The following is a 27,487-nucleotide window of genomic DNA, read 5'->3' on the forward strand; positions in this document are numbered from 1 at the left end:
ACTCCAGAAAACTGTGTCCCCTATAAGTAATTAATAAATTAACAGAAAGAAAATACAACATGCTTTACAAAGGCAGAAGGAGACCATGAAGATTTTTTTTTTAAAGAGAGAGTGAGAGAGGAGAGAGAGAGAGAGAGAGAGAGAGAGAGAGAGAGAGAGAGAGAGAGAGAGAGAGAGAATTTTTTTTTAATATTTATTTTTTAGTTTTCGGCGGACACAACATCTTTGTTTGTATGTGGTGCTGAGGATCGAACCCGGGCTGCACGCATGCCAGGCAAGCGCGCTACCGCTTGAGCCACATCCCCAGCCCCCCATGAAGATTTTTGAGAACATCATGTGAGCATGGTGGTGCACGCTTATCCCGGATACCTGGGAGGCAGAGGCAGAAGGATCACAAATTCAAGGCTAACTTGGGCAAAACAGGAAGATACTGTCTGAAAATAAAAAATAAAGAGATCTGTAGCTCAGCAATAGAGCTCTTGCTTAGCATGCATGAAACCCTAGGTTCAATCCCCAGTAACCTAAGGAAAAATAAAGCAATGTTTTTTGGTTTTTTTAAAGATTTTGAAAACATTTCTCTGAAACCTACTCTGTTCTCCAGAAAGTTGGATCTAATTGTCAACCTGGTGAAAGTGCTGTCTTCAAGTTAAAAGTTAACTGATATTGTTAATCTATGACTTGGCAAAGCACCTGGCACATGGAAGGTATCCTTCAAAATAAAATTTATTCCCAAATTTATATCCCAAATGCTGGGATTATTCTATAATATTCCAAGGGAAATGTATCTCAGATAAGTCATTTTTTTAAAAATAAGGATTTGGAACCATGAAATTCCTAATATAATCTGAGAAGTGGATGAGAGTGAAGGTGAGCAGAGAAGGCAGGGAACTGTTACGTCTTTCACATTTTTTCTCCATCAGTGAGGGGGAGTAAAAAAAGTAGGGATCAGGAGTCAGACGGGCTGGATTCTAACCGAGTTCAACAGCTCATTCTGTCTCCTGTAAAGACAGCTAACTCTTCTCAACAGCCTTCCCTGTTGGCTTTGTTTCCCCATCTGTAAAAAGAAAGAGTTCTGATCATTGACCTTGGTAATGTCCAAATGAGGTAATGTGCAAATAAATAATTTTACAAACCATAAAGTGCATCACAGCTGAAAGGCAGCATTAGTATTTTGCCACCCACTTCCAAATAGAACTGTCTTTCTACAATATACATAGGAAATGCCTTTGGCACTTGTACAAATACACGTCTACCACCCATGACCGACCACAGCAGTGTCTGAAGCTTCCTCTTCTGTAAAATGAGAGGGAAAGAGAGAGGACAACATTGTCCCCAGGGCTCCTTCAGGTCCTCCCATGCTGAGAGGTGAGGAAGCTCTGATTCTTTACACCCTAAGAGCAACAGGTTCTCATGAGACTCTTGGGGAGGACGCTTCCTTCCTGGCTGCTGGACTCCAGGTCTTAAAAGCGGAGAAAGGGAATCGTTTCTTGTGCATGAGGGCTGTGAGTATTTTCCTTTGTTTGAAGTGGCTTTGTTTAGAGAACATCTCCGCCCCAGGAAACCAATTCAGAGACTTGGAAGGCTGTGCACAGACACAGGGGGAGAGCGCATAGTAAGTGGTGAGGTACGAGATACATGCTGGTCTGTCATTTTTTGAATGAACCTGGACTTGGTTCCCTGACAGGGTACTAGATCACTCTGCACGAGGTATGCAGTTTGTGTGTGTGTGTGTGTGTGTGTGTGTGTGTGTGTGTGTATAGCATCTGTACACTGCTGAAGATATGACCTTCAGGCTGACTTGTCGGCTTCAGCTGGTGCCCACACTGGGCATTGCTGGTTCCCCTTGGGTGTCCACCAGGGAGGCCTAGTTCCATCAACACTACCCATGTTGTTTATTTCCACTTCTTTCTTCCACTCTCTTTTCACCTGATAGTCTGGATTCTCATCCCTTTGCCTTGAGGCTTTAAAAAAAGGGAGAAGAAAAAAGCAAGAGGAAAACCTAGGGGAATGAGGCAAGGTAGGAGAACCAGAAGGATTTAGAAAGTGGGTGAAGTACAAAAAGAACCCGGGACCCATTGTCCCACAATCTCTGCTCCTGGTGTGTGCAGTTAGAACATGCGGGGATGCCAACTGCAAGACCAGGAGCAAGGCTTGCCTGCCTGGATCCAGAGGGCTGGGATGGCTTCTGCCTCCTGTGAAAAATGTGGAACCAGGAGAGAACCTGGGGAATGTGAAGGCCCTGGTTATTTGTTTATCCAGGCAGAAAAAGGCTGGGGGGACAAAACACAAGATGGCGGCAGACCCAAGGAAGATGGGGTGGAAGTACTGGGAGACGTGGGGGAAACCAGATCCCAACCAATGGTAACAAAAAAGCAAATAATTAATGGAACAAGGACCGGGAAATGTAGGAAAAATTAGGTATAAATTCAAATTAAATAATCACGTAAATTCTCTGTAACACAAAAGATATCAAAGGTGAGAGAAACAGTTTTCTGGCTTCCAAGCAATGATCCACCTATTTATATGGAAAAAGATCATTTGTGAAATATCCCGAACTTATTTACAATGGAATTTGACTCTTTTTTTTTTTAAAGTCTCTTTTTAATAAAGTGCATGTCCAGAATTGGAAGTGTGATGTGACATCCGGGAACACACATCAGAGATGAAACACATGCAGAAACAAAAATTCATTTTCAATAGAAAAGAAATGCCATTTCCAGGAGTATCAGGGGAGGTGGGAGAGAACTTGGCTGATTGTTCAGCAGAAACAAAGGAGGAATTGGCCTCAGGGTTTGTGTGGGAGGCCAGGGTGCCCCGTGATGGGAGGGAGTAGGGTATATTCTCCCAGCAGTGGAGCCGCACTACTCAACATAACTGACCCAGCCTCCCCGTTACCCTCTTACAAAGGGGAATCTTGGCATCACAACTTGAAAGTTTCATTTTGCACAGGAGTGGGTCAGTACAAGAAGGAAAACAGGATAGTTCCAGGTCCCTGACTACTTGGCCATGCGCAGCTGTAAGTGGAGGCGACCTGAGTCCCAGCCCTGCTCTTTCACACTGAGAAAGTCATTAGAACTCAGGTCTACAGTCCAAAAAGTGAGGAGAGTAGTATCTGCACCCAGCACTTCATGGGAATGTTATAAATGTTATAAATCGTAAACCAAGCTTGATGTGAAGGAACAGTGCTTAAGAACTCTAAAGCACCGTTTCTGTGTCAAGCTTTGTTGCTGTATCCTTCAGATGGGCTTTCTGGGGATCAAAGATCAGATGTTGTCACTAAGTTCATCTGTGCATTAGTTTCATGTTTAGTTGTGTTCGGTCCAGATAGGGTGGCACCTGGCACCTTGAAGGGGCTCCCACGTGACCATAAAAACCAGCATGCCCGTCAGGTGATACTTGTGCCGTCTTTTGCACAAGGTCCCCATGGCCTCTGAGACACCAGCCTAGAAACTGTTCTTCGGGCTGAGCTGAAGGGCAGATAAACAGGAAAAGATAAACAAGTTGATTTGACATGTGAGGGTCCTGAGAAGCCAGACCCCTCCAGGATTAGTGTTCCTTCCCCGGAGAGGGACTCTGCGCAGTTTCCTGGTAACAGTTGGCCTCTTGTTTTCCATGTGGACACCAGGTTTGGGGATCTGGGTAATCAGGAGATACCAGGTCCCCAGCACTTTTGTTTTGTCCCCAAGTGCCTCCCTGGCAGGGGTGAAGGGACTTAGTTGTTTTCCCTGCCTCGTGGTCACGTGGTCCCCCAGGACTGAGGTGATTTCTTGGTTCAGGGACATGAAGGAGGCTTCTGTTAAGTCAGGTTGCCTCAGCTCCTGGATTCTTCCCCTGAGCCCAACCCTGGGGCAGCCAGGAAAATCTGCTAATTGTGGCATCTCATAAACTCTGTTACCAGGTGACCTATGTTCACACCTCTCTGTCTCTCTGTCTCTGTCTGTCTGTCTGTTTCTCTCCCTCCCTGTTTTTCTTGCTCATAAATGCGGAGGAAGGGTGGAAGAGCTCAGGAAACCACCATGGACTCTTGAGCAGGCCTTTCTGCTGCCTCTGCTCCTTGGTTGCACACTGGCCCCTTCTCTCCCTCTGAGAAAGGAGCTGGGGACTCTACCTGCCCAGTTGGGACCTGTTCTGCACCCAGTGTTAAATCCTTCCACGTTGGCTTCCTTTCCCTTCAACCTGACCACACATTTGCTTTATGTGTGACGTGGGTTCCTGCAGAAAAGAGACCTGGGTATGATTCAAATAAAAAGCTGTTATTAAAAACTGCTGGGGGACCTGTTGTAATTACCTGTTGGTAATTTCAGTCCCTCCACAGAGCGCCTTTCCTTTCTTGCTTATATCCATTTAGCTTAATTTTACCTGGGGAGTGTTCTGTCTACATGGTTTCAGGTGAGGGGTTTCTCTCCAATCCACGGTCCTCGCCCTCTTCCTTTCTCCTTGACTTTAACATCAACACATCTTCTGCCTGTGGCCTTTCTTGATCTGCCAGATCTTTTTTTTAGCTCAGTTATCCCAGGCCTCCTTCATCCCACACATTTCCCTTTCTAACCCTAGAATCTTCTTTAACCTTCTCTACGAGGTCTGTGTCTTCACCTTGGAGGGGGGGGGGGTCTTAAAGTGTTGAATCACAATGTCAAATGCCTTTTCTAAAAAGAACCCACCTGGTTTCCACCTGGTTTCCACCTGGCAAGGAGCCATCTCTATGGGGCAAGAGGGCTATTCTCCTTGCTAGAGCCCCTCACCCACTCTGACCCTGGGTCCTGGTTATCAGTGACTCAGGACCCTCCTTGTCTAATCCATCCCATGCAGAGTGGAAATTGAATGCTTTCTTTATTCTTCAATTAGCTTTTCTAGATTATGCTTGCCACGTGTTAATTTTTCAGGAAAAAGAAGTTGTAAAAATTAAATTTGGGCTTGTGATCATTAATGGGAAAAGACTTAACTATTCATCTCCAAGACATATAATTATCACCCTCTTAGAGACTATTTGAAAGGTCTCAGCAACACTGGTTATGTTTTCCCTGGAGGGTTTGCTCCAGGTAGCTGGGAGCTACCTGGCCGCCTTGGTCGCTCTGCTGTCCCTCATGCCAGGCTGTTGCATTAGGAGCTGCCTGCCCAGGCCCAGGGCCAGAGGTTGCTCTGACTCCTGCAAAAATGTTACAACCTCCCAGCTACTATGTTCCCAGTCCAGTGGGAAGGAAAGCATCAGCCAGGTGTGAAAAAAGGTTCTGAGCTTTTGGGGGGGGGTAGTTTGTGGCTGTTCCCAGTGGAGTACATCTCTTGAGTTCAGCCATCCTCAGCTTCTGAAATTGAGGAGAGACCTTGTGTTTTATGTGTGCTCACAAGTACAAGTTTAGATGAATCTCTAGCTCTAGGGAAAAGAGACCCTGTAAGCATCCTAGAATCTTATGTACAAAGAAAATAACATTTTGCTTTAAGAGATTTCAAAATCACCTGCATATAGCAAAACAGGAGTGACTCAGCAGCCTAACTTTAAGAAGACACATAGATTCAGTTGATCAGATTTTCAAGAGGGGGAAAGAAATTCCAGCCATAACTGGAAAATACAGGCCTCTTTTCAAGTTCCAAACACAGCTTTGGAAGAGCACAGACAAAGGTCTCATTGTCTGCAAGGCCCCTGCTGCTTCAAGGGGTCCCCAGACCGTCCTCTTTTGATTCAGAGGTGGAGCAGACCCTTTTTGTCACACAACTGCCATCTCGGCTGCCCCCATACCGCCAGGTCAGGCCTCACAATCACACTGAGTTCTGTGGGGAAACCCCTGAAGAACACTCTTTCTGATGCGAGCAGTGAGTGACATTCCCTGGCTCCCCTCAGACGGACTATTCATGGGGGCTGCCTGATGGTCACCCGGTGAGCTGGGAGGGCACACTGGAATGGTGGGGAGAGGCTGGAACCCTGTCGTCTTTCTTTCCTGGGAACTGCTTTTCTGAAGCAACTGAATGAGACCTTTACAGGCAAGGGTAGTGGCCTCTCCTTCAGAATGCCTGGCCCACTTCCCAGTGTGAAACATTCCCCAAATATGCAACTCTGTGAGCCTCCCAGCCGCCTGACAGCCGCCTGCTGTGGGAGAGCTGGTACCCAGGGGATGCGGGGGTGGGGGCGCCTGCAGGACCCTCTACCCAGCTGTGGCTTTGCCAGATTGGTCCAGGAGGCTCGGCCCCTTTCCTGGAGGAGAATCTGGCCCACAGTCCAGCTGTGACAAGAGCACACAACTTCCCTCTCTCCTTTTAAGTCCCCTCCTTCGTCCTAATAAATCCTATAGAAAGGCTTTTGTTGAAGGAGCAGCCATTGCATCTTGGTGCATAGACATCGCTGGTGTCATTCCTCCGGGTGTTTTCCAAAGATGGATGAGAAGAACATTGGTAGCTGAATTCCTGGGTGAACAGGTCTGGAAATTGGCTTGGGAGGAGTAGAGGTAGACGGCAGCTGTCACATGCATTTGTTTTGTTTGCAGTTGATGAAGCCAAGGAGGAGGGGAACTGCTGGAGGATGGTAAGAAGCCCTTCAGGGAGCACCTGGCAGCAGGTGGCCTCTGGGACCCGGCTAGGATATGCAGTTCGGGCAGGGGCGTGGCTGTGCCGGCTTCAGTGAGCTGGGTTGGGGGCAGAGTGTAGGACACTTAGGAAAGAAAGGGGCTCTGAGACCACTACTGTCTCTTGGGGTGGGCGCTCCTTCTACGAACTTACTCATTTACTTTTATGAATTCCTGCAGAATATAGTCAGGGACAATGGTCAGACCCCGGCATGGGGCTGCCTGATACTTTGGGTACTCAGGTCAAACTTATGAAAAGGGAGATGACTGTTTGCTTCTCTTTGGTCTCACACTGTAGCTTAATTTTGACCCAACTTCCTGCCTTCAAAGATCCTGAAATCTTTGTTCAAGGAGGGACTCAGAGGCCACTCGATAGTGGATGGATTTGTGTGTATTGCTGATTTTTGTTTTATCATTTCCTTATTATTTAATTTGCTTTTCTTTGGCTTGAGCTTTAAATGCACAAAAACAACGAAAAAGCCAAAAGCAATTTCCAATGAATTACAAAATTCAGCATTCATAAATAAAGGAAATTTCTTTTCTCTGTTTTTTTTTTTTTTAAAGAACTGTTTAGCGTTGTCCTGATGTGAAGTTTTTTCATTTTTAGATGTTTGGAGTAAAGCACTGCTCTTAATTTTACTTATGTTTATGTAGGTAGTTCTTTGTTTTGTTTATTGATTCTTCTCCGAAAGCTTTGAGACTTCTTCTTTAAGCACATCTCTGATTTTATTCATTTATTCATCCTTTCCACGGTGAATCGGTATTCCGTTGTCAGTGCATACGGATTTTATTTGGCCTTTTCTGGGTGCCTTCCTTCTCAGCTTGACCACTCACTCACTGGTTGGATGAGGTGGGTACTTAATTTTCTTCTCCAGACTCATCACCTTCAACAGTAACAGGAATTATCATGATACCTCAGTCATAAGCGAAGTTGTATATATGAAGTCTTAGAACAGTGCTGGACACCATTGTGGCTTAGTTTGGGCTGCTTCTATGTCCGAGGTGGGGCTTACTGGTAAATAATAGCTGTTAAGGAAAGCATGATGTTAGAGGAGAATGAGCTTGAAAATGGCAATGTTGAGAATGTCAACATGTTGTCCAGAATCTGTAGGGCTCCTGGTCCTTGAGGGGAAAAGGGGAAAATCCTCAGCCCTATGCCTAGGCTGGTTGCTTTGTTTCTAAACACTTCACTGAGATGTGATTTGCATATCATACCATTCACGCACGTAAGTAAACTACTCGATGCTGGTTGGTATATTAATTATTTTTAAAGTTACAATAAGATATAAATAAAACAAAATCTGTCATTTTAACAATTTTTATATGTACAATTCAGTGGTGTTAATTATATTCACAAAGTTGACTAACTAACAACTATCACCTCTATTTTCAAAACATTTCCATCACCCCAAGCAGAAACCAGACCCACAATCCCTCATGCTCCCTCCCCTGATAACCTCTCATCTACTCTCTGTGAATTTGCCACTTCCAGCTATTTTATTGGAGCAGAATCATATATTTGTCCATTGTGTCTGGCTTATTTCTTTGAGCATAATGTTTCCTGGGGTCGTCCATGTTGTAGCTTTATCAGTACTTCATCCTTTTCACGGTGAGTGGGTATTCTGTTGTCTGTGCGTACGGATTTTATCTGGGTTGTCTCACCTTTTGACTGCTGTCAATATTGCTGTAATTAGCATTGATGTATAAGCACCCATTTCAGTCCCTGCTCTCCATTCCACTAGGAAGGGAATGGCTGGGTTGTTGATAATTCTGTTTTAGCTTTTTGAAGAACATTAACTTAAGCTATTTGTCTGGAAAACAGTTGCCTCTGGTCATTTTCCCCTCTCTGTTTCTCTCGGTTGGTGTCCTCCTCGCTCAGATTCCAATCTGCTTCCTCCTGTCGCCCAAGCTTCCTTGTGCTTCCGAGCAGCCCTCCAACCACGTGTCCCCCCCCCCCCCCCGACTTTCCGAGGGATGCCCCTCTTCTCTATCAGCTGGCAGAGCACACACAGCCAGCTCTGGCTGTACACCCCCTGATGGCTTTCATCTGGCTGGCAAGGGAGGGGGTGTCGAGGCCGCCAAAAACCTCCGTCCACCCTGGATGGAGGGCTGTTCAGCCGCAGGATGACCCTGTGAGATGGGGGAAGGCTGGGATGTGGAGCTGGGCTCCGCAGGGCTTCAGTCCTCCCACACACCTTGATTCTCCGTCAACCACCTTGATTCTCCGTCAACCTTGCTTGTCTTTAGGGGGCCGTTTGGCCACCCTGTCCAGAAGGAAGGTTGTTCTTCCCTTTTCATTTGCCCACAGTTTCTCCACTTTTCTATGAGCAAGTGAATTAATTAAGGAATCCCCCAACAGACTGCGAGCCTGCCTCAGACAGCCATTCTGGTTGTTGGGCTAATTGTTAGTCCGGGTTTCTGGATGTCATTCATTTCACAATGAGGCTCCTAATTAATCTCAGCGCAGTTCTCACCAGAAGAAAGGCTGATAGGGAGAAACATCCCCGATTACCATGAGAAAAGAAATGTCAAGAGCCCCAGTTGAGTTTTCCTGGCATCCACGCCTTGTCTCAGAAGAAAACCGCCATTAGGGCACTGAGGCTGCCCGGCGATCTACCATGAAAACTAGAGTGTGAGGGGTCACTGATCTGCAGGCCACACGGACCCAGCGCCGGGTGGAGCCTGCTGCCTGCACCCTCTTCATCCGGAGCCCAGATTGTGTTTCCCCAGAGAGTGCAGAGAACCCAGTGCCCCTTGCCACCTTGGAGGCAGAAATTCCTCCCTGAAGCAGGCAGGCTTTTCATCTGGAAAAACTAAAGATCTGCTCTTTGTGTGTTTGTGTGTTTTTTCGTGCCTGCAGGACAAAAGATCCTTCATCACCGAAGTGACGTTCTAGAAACAGTGGTCCTGATCAACCCTTCAGATGAAGCTGTCAGCACTGAGGTAAGCATTCGAACCCGCAGGGGCTTGGGCACGATCCCCCACACTTACTCCAGGAGCTGGACAGGAGGGGGCTAGCCAGGGTCATGAGAGGAGGAGAAATCCTGGGTGCAGGGGTTTTCCTTAACCTTTACTCAGTGGCTGGTTCTCTGCATCAGCACCACCTCAGACAGCGCCTCCCAGTAAGGACAAAAGGAAGACGCTCCTGGGGCTCTCATACTTTGTGTGTGTGTGTGGGGGGGAGACAGTGTAGAATGGGGGTATCCGTGGGGTGTGTGCTGGAGGGGTAGAGTCTAGCAGGAATATAGCAGAGGATATCGATTGCAAGCCCTCCGGCTGGGGTGTACAGGAACCTAACTTGGAGAAGAATGGCACCTTAGATGCAAGCCCATTGCGAGCTCTCCTGCACAACCCTTATCCCTGCTGAAAGGCAGGCCAGCATAGTGGTCAAGAGCATGGACACCACCTGGGTTCCCACTCCCAGGTCTGCCACTTACTAGCTGGTGGCCTTGGGTGGGTTATTTACTGTCTTTGTCTCAGTTTGCCCTCTGTGAAAAGGAGATCGTAACAGTCCCTACATGGAATGTGTGTACATAATGTGGTACTTGGAAGTACTTTGGACAGAGTGTGGCATGTGATGACGAAAGCGTGTTGGCTACTATTGTTCCCAACATATGAAAGCATGGTTAGAGTAACTGGGGATTTCAGAGCCCACTGTGACAGAGAACTAGGCTGAAGCCTACAGTCCATGGTCACCCAGGCTCAGGAGCTGATATAACTCCATTTCCAACTTCCTTTATTAGAGTTTAGCACTTTGGAAACTGAGTTGTTTCCTGGATTTTAAAGCTGTTAAAGATGGCTTTAAGATGGGAAGCATCCATTATTTGCAGTGTCTTCTGCCCATGCTTTGAGCATCTATGATTATACTCTATTTTTTAATGAGAAATAATTCATATGCATAAAAGCTATTTTAAAGTATGCAATTCAGTGATTTTTGGCCTATTTCAAAGTTGTACAATCATCACCACTAATTCCAGAGCATGTCCATCATTCCCCAAACCCATTAGCAGTCCACTCCCCATTCTCCCTTGCTCTGGCAACCCATAACCTATTTTATGTCTATAGATTTGTCTGTTTTAGACATTTCATATAGCTTGTGCCCTTTTTATCTGGCTTATTTTACTTAGCATGATCGTTTCAAGGTTCAGCCATGTTGTCACATATATCAGCTCTGCATTCCTTTTGATGGCTCTATAATATTCCATTATGTGGATATAGCACATTTGTTTATTCATTCTTCAGTTGCTAGATATCTGAGTTGCTTCCACTTTTTCACCCTTATAGTGTAGCCTATTCTGACTCTCTTCTCCCTGCTTCAGATGAACAAAACCTCTTTGACAATCCATTAAGGTGAAAAGTTGAAGAAAGTGAGGGAATAGCAATCTCTGTGACTAACAGAATCGGGGAGTAATTATAACCTGAAAAGACGGGAGGATTAATCTGTGTCCAGGCAGACTGCCTAGAACAGCTATGAGGAATGGTCAAGGAAAAATAAGGATTTTTTTTAACGATTTTTTTTTAGATATTGATGGACTTTTATTTTATTCATTTATTTATATGTGGTACTGAGAATCGAACCCAGTGCCTCACACATGCTAGGCAAGTGCTCTACCACTGAGCCACAACTGCAGCCCACAAAAATAAGGATTTTGAAAAAGGAATCCAGGCTTGCCTGCAGAGCAACTGGGACTGAAACACTTGCTTGGGTACATGTGTCTTCCCATGATGAGACTGTGAGGTCCTTGGGCGAGGAGGGGTCCTGGTCTGTTTACTTCTGCCCTCTGCTCTCAGTGCTTCCCATGATGCCTGGCACCCAGTATGTGTCAAACATTCACGAATTGGACCCAGAACAAATATCTTGGTGCTCAGACTGGTGTTTCTGCTGAAGGACAGCTGGCTTCCTGCCATGTAAAGTTCACAGAGAGTTCTTTAGTGCAACCATTTGCAATTCAGTTTCAAAGATCACTGTTGAGGGGAAGCCTTTCCGTCATGCTCAGTGTCCTGCACCTTGCAGATCCCACTGGAGACTGCCTTTGGAGCCGGGTGCCTGCTCTAGGAAGGAAAGGGGAGGGACCCGAGGTGGGAGGGGCGGGCCTGGACCCTGGCTGGAAGCCTCTCCTTCCCGAGGGCCCCTGGGCTGTACGTGGTGACTCAGCCTGTGGGATTTTGGCAAGACGGTCCTGGTCTCCCAGACTGCCTGCTGCTAGCAGACACTTCCGAACAGCTGTGGAGCACATGCCTGCCAGCTGTGAAGGCTGCCTTAAAAACCAGGAGGAGACTAGGAGAGAAAGTCAACTGCATGACTGTCTGGGTTATAGTAGAACTTTGGAAATGGTGTTGATGGGTGAACTCCCAGTGGCTGCGTCCATAAAGTTTGCAGATAATTCCTGCAGCCACTGCTGCACTCAGCCCTGCCTGCCCCAACCCCGACCAACCCCAGGGGAAGAAAGTAGACTCCCAGGGCCTGAACACCTTTGGTTGATAACTTCATGTGCCCCAAAGCCCCGTCCTGGAGGCGGGTGGCAGTGCTCCCCGGGCTCATGGCTGGTTTCCCGTGTTTTCTTTCAGGTGCGCCTGATGATCACTGACGCGGCCCGACACAAGCTGCTCGTGCTGACCGGGCAGTGCTTCGAAAACACCGGAGAGCTCATTCTGCAGTCTGGCTCTTTCTCCTTCCAGAACTTCATAGAGATCTTCACCGATCAAGAGGTGGGCTCCTTTCTGGGGATAGCTCAACTTCCAGTTGTTTGATAATTATTTAGCTGTAGGCTCTTCTTTGAAAGCACTAGGGAGATAGAAAGAGGAGAGGAAGTCTTATGGCTCCTTTGAAATAAGCAAAACTGTGTGTGATCCAAAGTACTTTATTCTTATGGTTTATCATGGAAAGAATCTAGAGCACTCATTGGTAATTATTTGGAATCACCTGATGTGCTGGAGACATAGCTAGGTGTGTGTGGGGGGCGGGGTGTTTAGAAATAGTCAGAGTTCACAGATAGCATCTGGGCATGGTGGTGCATGCCTGTAATCCCAGTGACTCAGAAGGCTCAGGTAGGAGGATCACTGAGTTCAAAGCCAGCCTCAGCAAAGGCGAGGCACTAAGCAACTCAGTGAGACCCTGTTTCTAAATAAAATACAAAATAGGGCTAGGGATGTGGCTCAGTGGTCGAGTGCCCCTGAATTTAATCCCAGTACAAAAAAAAAATGTTTACAGATAGCAGAAATAATGGGGAGACTTGGAATGACAGAGCCAAATAGAAAATCCAGGTTCCCTGTTTTCTGCAAAAATACTTCGAAGATCTCTTTAGCTTTTGGTAGGCTGTCACTGCTTTGATCTCTTTCAATACTTGTGCCTACTTTCCTTGGCCTAATTATTTTTTTATTTCTCTTCATTTTAATCCCAGTGTTTGAATTTGGGTTGTATAACTAGTCCACCAAAAAGAGAGGGATCTGGAAGGGGAGGCACGTAGGAAAATGGGGCATGACTGTGACCCCAAAAAAGATGGTCAAAGTAGCTAAGCTGGAGCTGGATCATTAATATTTCTCACAAAGATATCTTACTCAAGGAAGATACTTATGAAGTATTGAAAACTATAGGAAGCTGTTAGTATTTGGTGAAATCAGATGAAAGATTTGAATTTGTTTATTTCTACTTGAGAATTTGCCCTGGCTGAGAAACTTTCCAAAATAATGTGCCTTTTTGATTTAGCACATTTGTTCATAGTGGTTACAGATAGAGTTCAGGACCGTCGTCACTGGGGCCTGCCTGTAGCTGGTAGCAGATTTCTAAATGGAGAGAGGCTGGGGATCTGCTGATGCGGAAGTGCCAGGACCGTTTAAAACTGTCTTCTTGCGACGGCAGCTTGTCCATCTCCTGTGTGTCATGAAAGGCCAAGTGTCTTTCTGCATTTAATCTCCCTTTGCCTGATGGTTCTTGGAAAAGTCCCTGTGTACTTTTCCTCACCCACAAGAGCTGTAAGAAAACTGCCCAATTTCATTTAGTTTACCTCTGTAAAAACACAGGTCAGATAACAAAATGATTGTCACTCTCCACCCACGGGGGACCAAGACACAACATGACCTTGAAAATGAACATTTCACTTAAAACTCGAAGCCACAGCCCTCTGTAGGTGTGGGGTCATCTGCAGCTGGAAGCATAGGACACTGGTTCCCCAAAGCAAAAAGCTGTCCCCCAGGCATCAAGTAGTACCTTCCTCTAATAATTCAAGGCTCTTGGACCTGGTATCTCTTTGCCACTTCAGAATGGAAATTTGGCTAATTTTTTTTTTTGATACTGGGGTTTGAACCCAGGGGGCACTTTACCACTTAGCTACACCCCTAGTCCTTTTTTGTTTGTTTGTTTTGAGACAGGGTCTCACTAGCTAAGTCTGGTCTTTAACTTGCAATCCTCCTGCCTCAGCCTCCTGCATTGCTGGAATTACAAGCATGCACCACCCTGACCTGCCCTTTGGCTCTTTCCCAGAGCTTGGGATCTGTCTTCCCCCCAAGCTATTAGAGGCAGCCTCCATGCCTCATTGGTTCTGGTCTCCATGGCTCCCACATGTAGTAAAGGCCCAGTAAACCATCGTTGAATGGCATTGAAATTCCTGAGCTTAGCTATAATTTTTGCTCTGTCTACTGCTCTGAGGTTGATGTGTGATCACTGGAAGGACAGACTCTTTTGCAAGATTGTATCCTCAAGTTCATGTTGTACCTGGGGCAGATGGGCAGTGTCTGATAGCTCAGAGGCCATGCACATTATCAGTATCTTGTCCCAGGGAGGCAGGAGAGCTGCAGAGAACTGGAGATGGTGCAGTGGTGGGCAGCTAACCCTGCGGAACCTCTGGCTCTTTCCTCTGCATCTGGACACCTTTCTGCATTTCTGTGCGTTTCTGCAGTTGGTTTCTAGTGGTCGGTTTCTCCCCAAGCCATTGGTTTGCTTTTTTTTTTTTTTTTTTTTTGCCATGAAACCAAGCAAAGGAAATATGTAAAGAAAAGAGTTCATCATTGCCAAAATTTTACATAAGGACATATCATGTTTCATCCACCTGGACCCCAAATAATACCTGCCTTTTTAAATGAAGAATCGTGTTTAAGAATATTTCCATTTAAGTCATTTTTACAGACCATGGAAGTGGAGCTGTGGCGCAATGGGCTAGGCATGTGTCTGATTTTTACCAGTAACTACAGAATGAAAATGAACAACCTCACCTAAGAATTAAGAGTTCTGTGGAAGGGCAGGTTCCCAGGGCTCATAATCATGGGGTTGTTCTGAAGGGTACACATCTTCATTATACTCAGGCAGGTATTGTCAGGGCCAGACACTAGGTCATGTTCCCCTCTGCTGTTCTCACAATCCCTCATCCTGATACTTTGTAGAATGTAATGGTCAATACAAATGGAAAAAGTTTTCTAGATTTTTTTTTTTCTAACAGTCTAGATCAGTGGTGTTGGGGTAGAGAGGGAAAGAGGGGGGAGAGGAGGATGATTATGAAGATCCAGTCCCTCCCTCCTGCCCCAACCAGAGCCACTCAACCTTTATCTCTCTGACCTCATGAGCACTGAAGAAGGACGCCAGAGACAAAGTGAATTAAAAATCACTGTGATGTAAGCCCAACTACCTGGGATGCTGAGGCAGCAGGATCACAAGTTCAAGGCCAGACTCAGCAACTTAGTGAAACTTGTCTCAAAAAATAAAAAAAATGATAGAGCTCCGTATTATGGTGTTAGAGTGCCCCGGGTACAATTCAGTCTTTGTAGCCATGTTTGCCCTTTTTTTGTTGCCTGGGGAAAAGGGTTGGGTACAGAATGACTCAGTAGCAAAAGCACCAAAGGTCACTCTGAGTCCAGCTCCAGTCCTTTAGTCCTTGAAAAGTGTTCCTTGTCAATTCCAGAGAAACCAGAAACGACAATTTTAGAAAAACAAAAATGATACTTTTTTTTTTCTTTTTAACAAGAATAGCTACAAATAAAGGGTCTAAAAAAATAGAATTATGCACTTTGAGCTTTGGGTTTAGGGAGCGTTCATCATTAGAGGTCAACTACAAAATCAGCTCTTCTAGACAGAGCAGCCATCTGGTTAACTCACCCCCCCCTCCCCCCCAAATCCAGGGTGGCGAGTCATCGCCTCCTGGGGGCCTTTTCCTGCCTTTCTGTTGATTTGTCTTTTTATGTCTTTGAGAAAGGAACAAAATCCTTTACCATCTACAGTGTCTTAGATACCCCTAAACAACACTCAATTTACCCTCCCAGCAAATTAACCATCTTTGTAAAATATTAAAAGCTCCTTATGTTCCTTGGTCACTGTCCTTCAAACCTGTTCCTCTGTCAGGAAAGGCAGATAAGGTGCTGTGCGGGAAATTCAAGAGTTCAGTCCTGGTCATGTTTTAATATCTTGCAGTTCATTGGACTGCTGGATGGGAGTCCAGAGCTGGGGAACTTGAATTGGGCTGGGGATATTGATTTGTAATCTGCTGGTATACTTAAAACCCAGAGGTATTTGACACCTAGAAGACAGATGTCATGATCTAGAGAGAGACATGTGTATCAAGACAAAGAGACCCAGATCTAGCATGTAGAGGTCAAGGCCAAGGACGTGAAGCTAGCAAGGGGGAAACTTGTTTTATTATGTTGTTTGATCTAGTTTCTCAAAAATGTCATGACGTAAACCGGACACCATTTCCTGGGAGTCATTTGACCAGATTAGAACTGTAAAAATCAATGACTTTGATAGTTTCCAATACAATTATCTATTAAGCAAGTCTAAAAGTAACCTTTGACTGTCACCATATATGCTTAAATGCCAACCAGGAAGGGCGCAGCCTTTGAGGAGCTCTGCAATTTGGATAATTGGGGGGGGGGGGGAGGGTATCTTATTAAGTAAAAGAAAACAGCCAGGCGTGGTGGCACATGCCTGAAGACCCAGCTCCTGGGGGGGCTGAGGCAGGAGGGTCCCTTGAGCCCAGGACTTTGGAGCCAGCCTGAGCCACTTAGTGCCACTCGAAAGAAAGAAAGAAAAAGAAAACACAATTATTAATCCACAATTAAGTGCAAAAATTTAGTAGGGAATCATGCCAGTGAGGGGCCTTGGCATTTAAGCTTCTTTAGCTTCATGATAAATCCATGACTGTCACTAAAATCCCTGAGTTTTCCCCCATGGATATTGTTGCTAAGCCACATCTCCCAATCCTGTCCTTTGCCCTGCTGGTCTATTTAACCTTACGTTTATCCCTTTAGAGTGCCACCCTGTTAGAGGTGACTTAGCCATCATCATCGAGAGCTTCCTTAAGTACTTTAATTCTGCCACCCCACATCTTTGCCAGGCCTCTGGTTTTCATGCCCTCCACTGATCCCCTAAGCACATCCCCACCATTCTTTCCCAAGTGAATCCACAGCAGGACAGAAATTAGTCTTGAGGCAGCCGATCACAGACCCCCTGGGTTGACACTAAGTAGCACTATTTATATGGCTGCTGTAAATCCACCTAATTCTGCCATCACAACATTCAGAGATCCTGTTCAATGTTTTGCTAAAGCCCAGAGATACGCTGTCTGTGGTATTTCCTCATCAGCCAACCAAGTAACTTAATCAAAAAAGGAGATGTAGTTAGAAGGCCACAGTTTAGAAATAAAAGTCTTATTTCATTAATATCATCTTCAGTAAAGCCGTTTATTTTCTTTATCGCCCTTCCTCTTCCAGCATGCCTGCATTTGATCAGGAAAAAATAATTAACAAAAAAGATTATGGTTGCTCCGAAGAAACATTTCTCCCAGTCATGTCTACCACCCATCTTTATAAGGCCCAGGGGAGTAATTAGTGTGTTTGATAAGTACCCACAGGCTCATGTCTCTTCCCAGTGCCCACTCCAAGAAAATGGCAGGAGTGGAATTGACTGTATTCAGTGCAATTTAATGAAACCTGCTGAGTCTGGCTATATACTAGGGAATCAAGGATATTAATTGAGATACTAGTTAACATTTAATAAGATACAAAGACACAGAGGATGGATTTGGGGCATAGCCCAGGAGTACAGGGCATGTTTAGCATGAGCAAGCCTCTGAGTTCAATTCCCAGCACCAAACCAAAAACAGAGTGAGAGAAAGAGAGAGATGACGATGATGGTGATGATGGTGATGTATTTCTGCTACCTGGAAACAGTCATATCATGGAGATGTTTTCCCAATTTGTTTAGAAGAAGCCTCCATTTCCAAATCTAACAGCCAGTCAGAGCCTGGATGCCATTGTTGGGTTCTCCTTAGTGGTCTCATCTGTTTGTTGAATGAGCATCCATGGAGTGTGGCCAGGGGCTGGGCACTCTCTAGCCATCTCTGGAGGTGCGCTCTCTAGGGTACCTGTAGGCCGCCCATAGGTCTAGAATCGGGCAAGAAAACAGGGGCTTCATTTCTGTGGAACAGCTCAAGGATGTAGTGTTCCTCCTCTTCTTCCCTGTCCCATTCAATCCCTCCTGGCCTCACCGTCTCCAGTCCTTGTCTCTGCATTCTTGCCTCATCATTCTCTCATGCTTTTTTTCTAGAGGGACCAAAAACTTGTTGGAAAGAAAGAAACCTGCCCAGCAGAGCAGACTTTCTTTCTGCTCGGCCTGGTCCCTCCTAGGTTTTCTTCACTCACCCCTCTTGGCTGTCTTCGTGCCCTCTGACCTCCTCAGACTCCTTTGCAACCTCATTTTGTTTTGGGGTCCTTTCCTGCACTACATTCAACTCTCTGGGTAGAGGCAAAAAGGTGGAAAGTGGGAGATATTCCTCAAGTCTTTTTGCTTCCTCCTTAAAGTTGGAGGAAGTCCACATTTCACATAAAAAGAGCTAGTGATTGATCAACCCCTATACACATGACCCCGGCTGCTGTGCTTTGTAGCTTGGGTGGAATTTCAAAAATTCATGATTAAAGATTTAGCAATTTGAGTTATCCTGAATTTGCTTCCTAAAGTGTATTACAAAACTTACATGCATAGCTTGCGCGTGCTCTTTGTGGATATTAGGTCTAAGAGAATCTACATGGGGCTATAGTGACGATGACGAGGGTCTATGCTGATTATTGGACAAGAAACCATAACTGGTACTTATGTTTGCTTTGGCCAGCAAATAATTTGAGCAGAGATTTTTGCCCAAGGACAGTTGCCATGTGCTTTTTCTGTTTTCTTAGCTTCCAAACTAGGTGTCGATTCTTATTCCTTTTGTATAGGATTGTGAAGTTAGGTTAGAGGAAAATAGAAAACCTTCATTATTTTGCTATTTTGTGATGCTTCATCTAAAATGTTATGCCTAAGACCAATAGGCTAACAAGACAAAAATGATTATTTTCTGCCATCTAATATAGGAAAGCTCAGTCTAAATAACCCTTAAACACACACACCACACACATTCTGGTAGTCAGAATGTTAATATGCAGGAGGTTATGAGCCAGAAGAAACCAAACCTAGGAGGTAAGAGTTCAGATCCACTGGCCCAGGGATGCCTGTGTGAAATAAAACCTTTGCTTTGCCTCTTTATCATTTGCTATCCAGGCCACAGAGCACTTGTCAGTTGAAACTCTGAGCTGATTTATGAGGTTTGCTGAAATGGAAAGAGCTCTGGAATTTATGGCGTGATTCCCCCTTGTTATTTGCTAAGCTAAGACCATGAAACATATGGCCTTAATATGGAGTGAGAAGGAAAATAGGGCTTTCATTAAACCACAGTCACCATTTTGATCCTGATTTGCTTGTCCGCATTCCCGTCCTTGGGAAGTACTAAACAGTGTGTTGAAAAGCCTTTGAGTCCAATGTGATCTTAGCCACTCAGCACCCAGTTTGCCCTGAAAAATAAAAAAATAAAATGGGAGCAGGGCCTTACCTTGGGTTTAAACTTAAGCAAGTGAGGAATGAAGTTGGCCACAGGCTTGCATAATTACCCAACCACTTGAATCATTATGGCTTCAATGAAAGCATTTGCATTTACAGAGGATCTGCTGAGTGTACCACTCATGTTTTAAGTAGAGTGCACTGATGCCAGAAACCAGGAATTTTTTTTCCGTAGTAATGGGCAATCTGCAACTTATTGTGTCCCAGGGGGAAAAAAAAAACACCAAACTTTTTTCTTTTATGCCTACCAAATTCTGAGATGAGACAGGAAGAAGTGCATTATTATTTGAATTCCTTTTAATGTGTCCATCAGGCCTTTTTCTTTTTGCCAAGCCCAGTGGATTAAAAGAAAAGGTTTTATGTCAGTGGTGAGATGACTCACATAGTCCCCTCCACACACATCCGTGATATTTAATATTTTTTAAAGGGCATCTTTGCATGGCAAATACCCAGGGGGAATATTCAAAGTATTTTGTAACTGCGGGAGCGGAAGCACTGATCACCCAGATGGTCAGTGGTTTTGGAATTGGAGCAGAGTTCTGAAGTTCTCCTACTGGGCAAAGACATATGGGAGAAGGATTACTGGACAGGTGTCAGGTGGAGGGGTGCTGGTGGTGGCAAAAGGGAGGAATGTGGGGCTCTAAACAGAGACTGTTCAGCTCCCAGTATATAAATATGTCTGCATTTAAATAGCATGGCTACCCGAGTCCAGGTCCCAGTTGCAGTCAGTGATCCCATAATATCTGTTAATTGATGGAAGTGACAGATCGGTAATGACAGCCACTTAAACCTTTTCTTTCCTTTTTCCCTCCTTTTGTAAACCCAGATTGGGGAGTTACTGAGTACCACCCATCCTGCCAACAAAGCCAGCTTGACCCTGTTCTGTCCCGAAGAGGGGGACTGGAAGAACTCCAATCTTGACAGACACAATCTCCAAGACTTCATCAATATCAAACTCAACTCAGCTTCTATATTGCCAGAAATGGAAGGACTTTCTGAGTTTACCGAGTACCTCTCAGAATCAGTGGAAGTCCCGTCTCCCTTTGACATCCTGGAACCTCCCACATCAGGTGGATTTCTGAAGCTCTCCAAGCCCTGCTGTTACATTTTCCCAGGAGGGCGGGGTGATTCTGCCCTGTTTGCCGTGAACGGATTCAATATGCTCATCAATGGAGGATCCGAAAGAAAATCCTGCTTCTGGAAGCTCATCCGACACTTGGACCGAGTGGACTCCATCCTGCTCACCCACATTGGGGATGATAATTTGCCCGGAATCAACAGCATGCTGCAGCGGAAGATCGCAGAGCTGGAGGAAGAGCAGTCCCAGGGTTCCACCACCAACAGTGACTGGATGAAAAACCTCATCTCCCCTGACTTAGGGGTGGTATTTCTCAACGTACCTGAAAACCTGAAAAACCCAGAGCCGAATATCAAGATGAAGAGAAGCATAGAAGAAGCTTGCTTCACGCTCCAGTACCTAAACAAATTGTCCATGAAACCAGAGCCTCTCTTCCGAAGTGTTGGCAACACCATTGATCCCGTCATTCTTTTCCAAAAAATGGGAGTGGGGAAGCTTGAGATGTACGTGCTTAACCCTGTCAAGAGCAGCAAGGAAATGCAGTATTTTATGCAGCAATGGACTGGCACCAACAAAGACAAGACTGAACTGATCCTGCCCAATGGTCAAGAAGTAGACATCCCAATTTCCTACCTGACGTCCGTCTCTTCTTTGATCGTGTGGCATCCAGCAAACCCTGCTGAGAAAATCATTCGAGTTCTGTTTCCTGGAAATAGCACCCAGTACAATATCCTGGAAGGGCTAGAAAAGCTCAAACATTTAGACTTCCTGAAGCAGCCACTGGCCACCCAGAAGGATCTCACGGGCCAGGTGCCCACCCCGACGGTGAAACAAGTAAAACTGAAGCAGAGGGTCGACAGCCGAGAGAGTCTCAAGCCAGCTGCCAAACCACTGGCCAGCAAATCGGTGCGCAAGGAGTCGAAAGAAGAAACCCCCGAGGTCACAAAAGCTAATCAGGTGGAAAAGCCACCCAAAGTCGAAAGCAAAGAAAAGGTGATCGTGAAAAAAGACAAGCCAGTCAAAACAGAGACCAAACCTCCCGTGACGGAAAAGGAGGCACCCAGCAAAGAGGAGCAGCCTCCTGCCAAAACCGACGTGGCCGAGAAGCAAGCCACGGACGTGAAGCCCAAGACGGCCAAAGAGAAGATCGTGAAAAAAGAGACCAAGACCAAACCCGAGGAGAAGAAGGAGGAGAAGGAGAAGCCCAAGAAGGAAGTGGCTAAAAAGGAGGACAAAACACCTGTCAAGAAGGAGGAGAAACCCAAAAAGGAAGAGGTAAAGAAGGAAGTCAAGAAAGAAGTCAAGAAGGAAGAGAAAAAAGAACCCAAGAAAGAGGTTAAGAAAGAAACGCCGCTGAAGGATGCCAAGAAGGAAGGGAAGAAGGAAGAAAAGAAGGACATGAAAAAGGAGGAGAAGGAGCCCAAAAAAGAAATCAAGAAACTCTCTAAGGACTCTAAGAAACCATCGACGCCCCTCTCTGAAGCAAAAAAACCAGCGGCTTTAAAACCAAAAGTACCCAAGAAGGAAGAGCCGGTCAAGAAGGAGTCTGTAGCTGCTGGGAAGCCAAAGGAGAAGGGGAAGATTAAAGTCATCAAGAAGGAGGGCAAGACTGCCGAGGCTGCAGCTGCAGTGGTCGGCGCCGTGGCCACCTCGGCACCCGCCGTGGCAGCGGCTGGGATAGCAGCCACCGGTCCTGCAAAAGAACTGGAGGCCGAGAGGTCTCTTATGTCATCCCCTGAGGATCTCACCAAGGACTTTGAAGAGCTAAAGGCGGAAGAGATTGATGTAGCCAAGGACATCAAGCCCCAGCTGGAACTCATCGAAGACGAAGAGAAACTGAAGGGAACCGAGCCAGTGGATGCCTACGTCCTCCAGAAAGAGACAGAAGTCAGCAAAGGTTCTGCCGAGTCTCCCGATGAGGGGATCACCACCACTGAAGGGGAGGGCGAATGTGAGCAAACGCCGGAAGAGCTGGAGCCGGTCGAGAAACCGGGGGTGGATGACATTGAAAAATTTGAAGATGAAGGAGCTGGTTTCGAGGAATCCTCGGAGACCGGAGATTATGAGGAGAAGGCAGAAACCGAGGAGGCTGAGGAGCCCGAAGAAGACGGTGAGGAAAACGTGTGCACCTCCAAGCACAGCCCTACGGAGGATGAGGAGAGTGCCACGGCAGAGGCAGATGTGCACATCAAGGAGAAGAGGGAGTCTGTGGCCAGTGGGGACGACCGGGCCGAAGAAGACATGGACGAGGCCGTTGAGAAAGGAGAAGCTGAACAATCTGAGGAGGAGGAGGCCGAAGAGGAGGACAAAGCAGAGGATGCCAGAGATGAATATGAGCCTGAAAAAATTGAAGCTGAAGATTATGTGATGGCTGTGGTTGACAAGGCTGCGGAGGCTGGGGGTGCCGAGGATCAGTATGGATTCCTCACCACATCAGCCAAGCAACCGGGAGTCCAGTCTCCTGGCCGAGAACCTGCGTCTTCAATTCACGATGAGACTCTACCTGGAGGCTCAGAGAGTGAGGCCACTGCTTCTGATGAGGAGAATCGAGAAGACCAGCCTGAGGAATTCACTGCCACCTCTGGCTACACTCAGTCTACCATCGAGATATCTAGCGAGCCCACCCCCATGGATGGGATGTCTACTCCTCGCGACGTGATGAGTGACGAGACCAACAACGAAGAGACAGAGTCCCCATCTCAGGAATTCATAAACATCACCAAATACGAGTCTTCACTGTATTCTCAGGAATACTCCAAAACGACCGTCACCCCCTTCAACGGATTATCCGATGGGTCAAAAACCGATGCCACTGAGGGCAAGGATTATAATGCTTCAGCCTCCACCATATCCCCACCCTCCTCCATGGAGGAAGACAAATTCAGCAAATCTGCTCTACGTGATGCTTACTATTCAGAAGAGAAAGAGGTGAAAGCGAGTGCCACGTTGGAGATCAAAGATACCGTCTCCCCGGTTTCAGATGAGAAGCTTAGCCCAGCCAAGAGTCCATCCTCGAGTCGGTCTCCACCATCACCCATAGAGAAGACCCCCCTGGGTGAACGTAGTGTGAACTTCTCTCTGACGCCCAATGAGATTAAAGTCTCCACAGAGGCCGAAGTGGTCCCTGTGTCTCCTGAGGTGACCCAGGAAGTAGTTGAAGAACATTGTGCTAGTCCTGAGGAGAAGACTCTGGAAGTGGTGTCTCCGTCGCAGTCTGTGACTGGCAGTGCCGGCCACACACCTTACTACCAATCTCCCACCGAGGAGAAAGCTAGTCACCTCCCTACAGAGGTCACTGAAAAGCCAGCAGCAGTGCCAGTGAGCTTTGAATTCAGTGATGCCAAAGATGAGAGTGAAAGGGCTTCCATAAGCCCCATGGATGAACCCGTGCCTGACTCAGAGTCGCCTATGGAAAAAGTCCTGTCTCCTTTACGCAGCCCTCCCCTGATTGGATCCGAGTCTGCATATGAAAGTTTTCTCAGTGCTGATGACAAGGCTCCTGGCAGACGTGCCCAAAGCCCCTTTGAAGGAAAGAATGGAAAACAAGACTTTGCAGACCAAGTCAGTCCAGTTTCTGAAATGACGTCCCCTGGTCTTTACCAAGACAAACAGGAGGTCAGAAGTACAGACTTTACACCAATCAAGGAAGACTTTGGTCCAGAAAAGAAAACCGGTGATGTTGAAGCCATGAGTTCTCAACCAGCCCTGGCTTTGGATGAAAGGAAATTGGGAGGAGATGTCTCTCCAACCCAAATAGATGTCAGTCAGTTTGGATCTTTCAAAGAAGATACCAAGATGTCCATTTCTGAAGGCACCGTCTCAGACAAGTCAGCCACTCCTGTTGATGAGGGTGTAGCAGAAGACACCTACTCTCACATGGAGGGTGTGGCCTCGGTCTCCACCGCCTCCGTGGCTACGAGCTCATTTCCGGAACCAACCACAGATGATGTGTCTCCTTCTCTGCATGCGGAAGTTGGCTCCCCACATTCCACAGAAGTCGATGACTCCCTTTCAGTGTCTGTTGTGCAAACGCCTACCACTTTCCAGGAGACAGAGATGTCTCCATCTAAAGAAGAATGCCCAAGACCGATGTCAATTTCTCCTCCTGATTTTTCCCCCAAGACAGCCAAATCCAGGACACCAGTTCAAGATCACAGATCGGAACAGTCCTCGATGTCTATTGAGTTTGGCCAAGAATCTCCTGAGCACTCCCTTGCTATGGACTTCAGTCGACAGTCTCCAGATCACCCTGCGGTGGGTGCAAGTATGCTTCACATCACTGAAAATGGGCCAACTGAAGTGGACTATAGTCCTTCTGACATGCAAGACTCCAGTTTATCACATAAGATACCACCAACGGAGGAGCAGTCCTATACCCAAGATAATGATCTCTCCGAGCTCATCTCAGTGTCTCAGGTGGAGGCCTCCCCGTCCACCTCTTCTGCTCATACCCCATCTCAGATAGCTTCTCCCCTGCAAGAAGAAACTCTATCCGATGTTGCTCCTCCCAGAGAGATGTCCTTATATGCCTCACTCACCTCTGAGAAGGAGCAAAGTCTGGAAGGAGAGAAGCTCTCTCCAAAATCTGATATCTCTCCACTCACCCCACGAGAGTCCTCTCCTTTATATTCACCTGGTTTTTCAGATTCTACCTCTGCCGTCAAAGAGAACACAACAGCTTGCCATACCTCCTCATCTCCACCTTTAGACGCAGCATCTGCAGAGCCCTTTGGCTACCGTGCCTCCATGTTATTCGATACGATGCAACATCATCTTGCCTTGAATAGAGATTTGGCCACATCTGGCATGGAGAATGACAACGGAGGAAAGACACCTGGTGACTTTAGCTATGTCTATCAAAAGTCTGAGAAAACCACCAGGTCCCCAGATGAAGAAGATTATGATTGTGAGTCTTCTGAGAAAACCACCAGAACCCCAGATGTGGGCAGCTATTACTATGAGAAGACGGAGAGAACCATAAAATCTGCATATGACAGTGGCTACTCCTACGAGACCATTGAGAAGACCATCAAGGCCCCTGAAGATGGTGGCTATGCCTATGAAATCACCGAGAAGACCACACGGACCCCTGAAGAGGGCGGCTACTCTTATGAGATAAGTGAAAAGACCACACGGACCCCTGAAGTGAGTGGTTACAGCTATGAAAAGACCGAGAGGGCTAGAAGGGTCCTGGATGACATCAGCAACGGCTATGACGACTCTGAGGAGGGTGGCCACACACTTGGGGATGCCAGCTACTCTTATGAGACCACTGAGAAAATTTCCAGCTTCCCTGAATCTGAAAGTTACTCCTACGAGACGTCTACAAAAACAGCTAAAAGCCCTGATAGTTCTACATACTGTTATGAGACGATGGAGAGAATTACTAAAACCCCCCAGGCGTCGACATATTCCTACGAGACTTCTGATCGCTGCTACACTGCGGAGAAGAAGTCCCCCTCAGAGGCCCGCCAGGATGTGGATTTATGCCTCGTGTCCTCCTGTGAGTACAAGCATCCCAAGACAGAGCTTTCACCCTCCTTCATCAATCCCAACCCTCTGGAGTGGTTTGCCAGTGAAGAGCCCACTGAAGAATCTGAGAAGCCCCTCGCTCAGTCAGGGGGAGCCCCACCACCCCCAGGAGGAAAGCAGCAGGGACGACAGTGTGATGAGACCCCACCTACCTCAGTCAGTGAGTCAGCCCCATCCCAGACCGACTCTGATGTCCCTCCAGAGACAGAAGAGTGCCCTTCCATCACAGCCGATGCAAACATCGACTCTGAAGATGAGTCAGAAACCATCCCCACAGACAAAACTGTCACATACAAGCACATGGACCCCCCGCCTGCCCCCATGCAGGACCGCAGCCCTTCTCCACGCCACCCTGACGTGTCCATGGTCGACCCAGAGGCCTTGGCCATTGAGCAGAACCTGGGCAAAGCTCTGAAGAAGGACCTGAAAGAGAAGACTAAGACCAAGAAGCCAGGGACAAAGACCAAGTCCTCGTCACCTGTCAAAAAGGGGGACGGGAAGTCCAAGCCCTCAGCAGCTTCACCAAAACCGGGGGCCTTGAAAGATACCTCAGATAAGGTGTCCAGAGTGGCTTCTCCTAAGAAGAAAGAATCTGTGGAAAAAGCCACGAAAACCACCGCCACTCCTGAAGTCAAAGCTGTGCGAGGGGAAGAGAAGGACAAGGAGACCAAGAATGCTGCCAACGCTTCCGCATCCAAATCAGCAAAGACTGCCACCGCAGGTAGGCCCAGGGCACCGGGCATCCTTGTGTAGGCCATGCAGTTCTTTCCCTGTTTGGCTTTGTGCTGGGAGGACAGGGGAGCACACATGGATGCTTCACTTCCCCTCATTACTCTCTCCTGCCGAAGGTCTGTGTAGCTCAGCATATGGCCCAGAGCAGCTCTGATGGGACAGTGGGATTCCTGGCTTTGCACCATTCTGGAGTATAGCAACTGCATTCCTGATCGAAACCGTCAGAGCCAGGGGTATGAGTTTCGAGCTGCTCTGAAGACTGGCTTCAGATATGACGGCCGAGGTTACAAGGGCTAGAAGCTCCAAAAGGCCTAGAGAGAACTAGAAATTCCATCCCAACCCCCAATGACCTGTCAAGGCCCAGGATTTTAGAGTCCTACTTTTTTTTTAAATAAGATTTTTAAAAATAAAATCATGAAAATTTAGAATTATCATTTTTTTTTTTTATTTAAGGAAAAAAAAATGACCAGTTTGGAGATACATTCCCATTGAAGGAAATGTTCTGTTTTCTTATCCGCTAACACACACTGTCATTCCCAATTGATATTCCTGACTTCTGATCATTCCTGATTTGCCTCTGATTTCCAGATTTATCAGTTTCATAGCAGTGATGTGGGATTTTGATGACACTGGACTTTGGTAGCACAGCTTTATCTTGTTGCTTCTTAGTATTCACGGGGATTTGTACTAATGCTCTTTTCTTCTTTCTTTCTTTATGTAATTCTCCAGGGATTTTAG

The 27,487-nt window shown here is 46.6% G+C and overlaps 1 protein-coding gene across 3 annotated transcripts in view; it reads left to right on the top strand.

Moving 5' to 3' along the window:
* The window catches only part of MAP1B (microtubule associated protein 1B), a 102,002-nt gene that overhangs the window by 67,623 nt on the left and 6,892 nt on the right, over positions 1-27,487 (top strand). The window contains exons 1-4 of one of the 3 annotated variants that reach the window (XM_081310148.1): positions 6,113-6,514; positions 9,415-9,497; positions 12,123-12,263; positions 20,234-26,738. In XM_081310148.1, the coding sequence (XP_081166274.1) occupies positions 12,132-12,263; positions 20,234-26,738 (6,637 nt within the window). In that variant the 5' untranslated portion in view covers positions 6,113-6,514; positions 9,415-9,497; positions 12,123-12,131. Of the gene's footprint in view, positions 1-6,112; positions 6,515-9,414; positions 9,498-12,122; positions 12,264-20,233; positions 26,739-27,487 lie in introns of those variants that run through there. The other 2 variants (XM_081310149.1, XM_081310147.1) reach the window with 2 other exon arrangements.

Source organism: Spermophilus citellus (genome assembly GCF_964194105.1).
Source record: "Spermophilus citellus genome assembly, chromosome: 1".
NCBI lineage: Eukaryota > Metazoa > Chordata > Mammalia > Rodentia > Sciuridae > Spermophilus > Spermophilus citellus.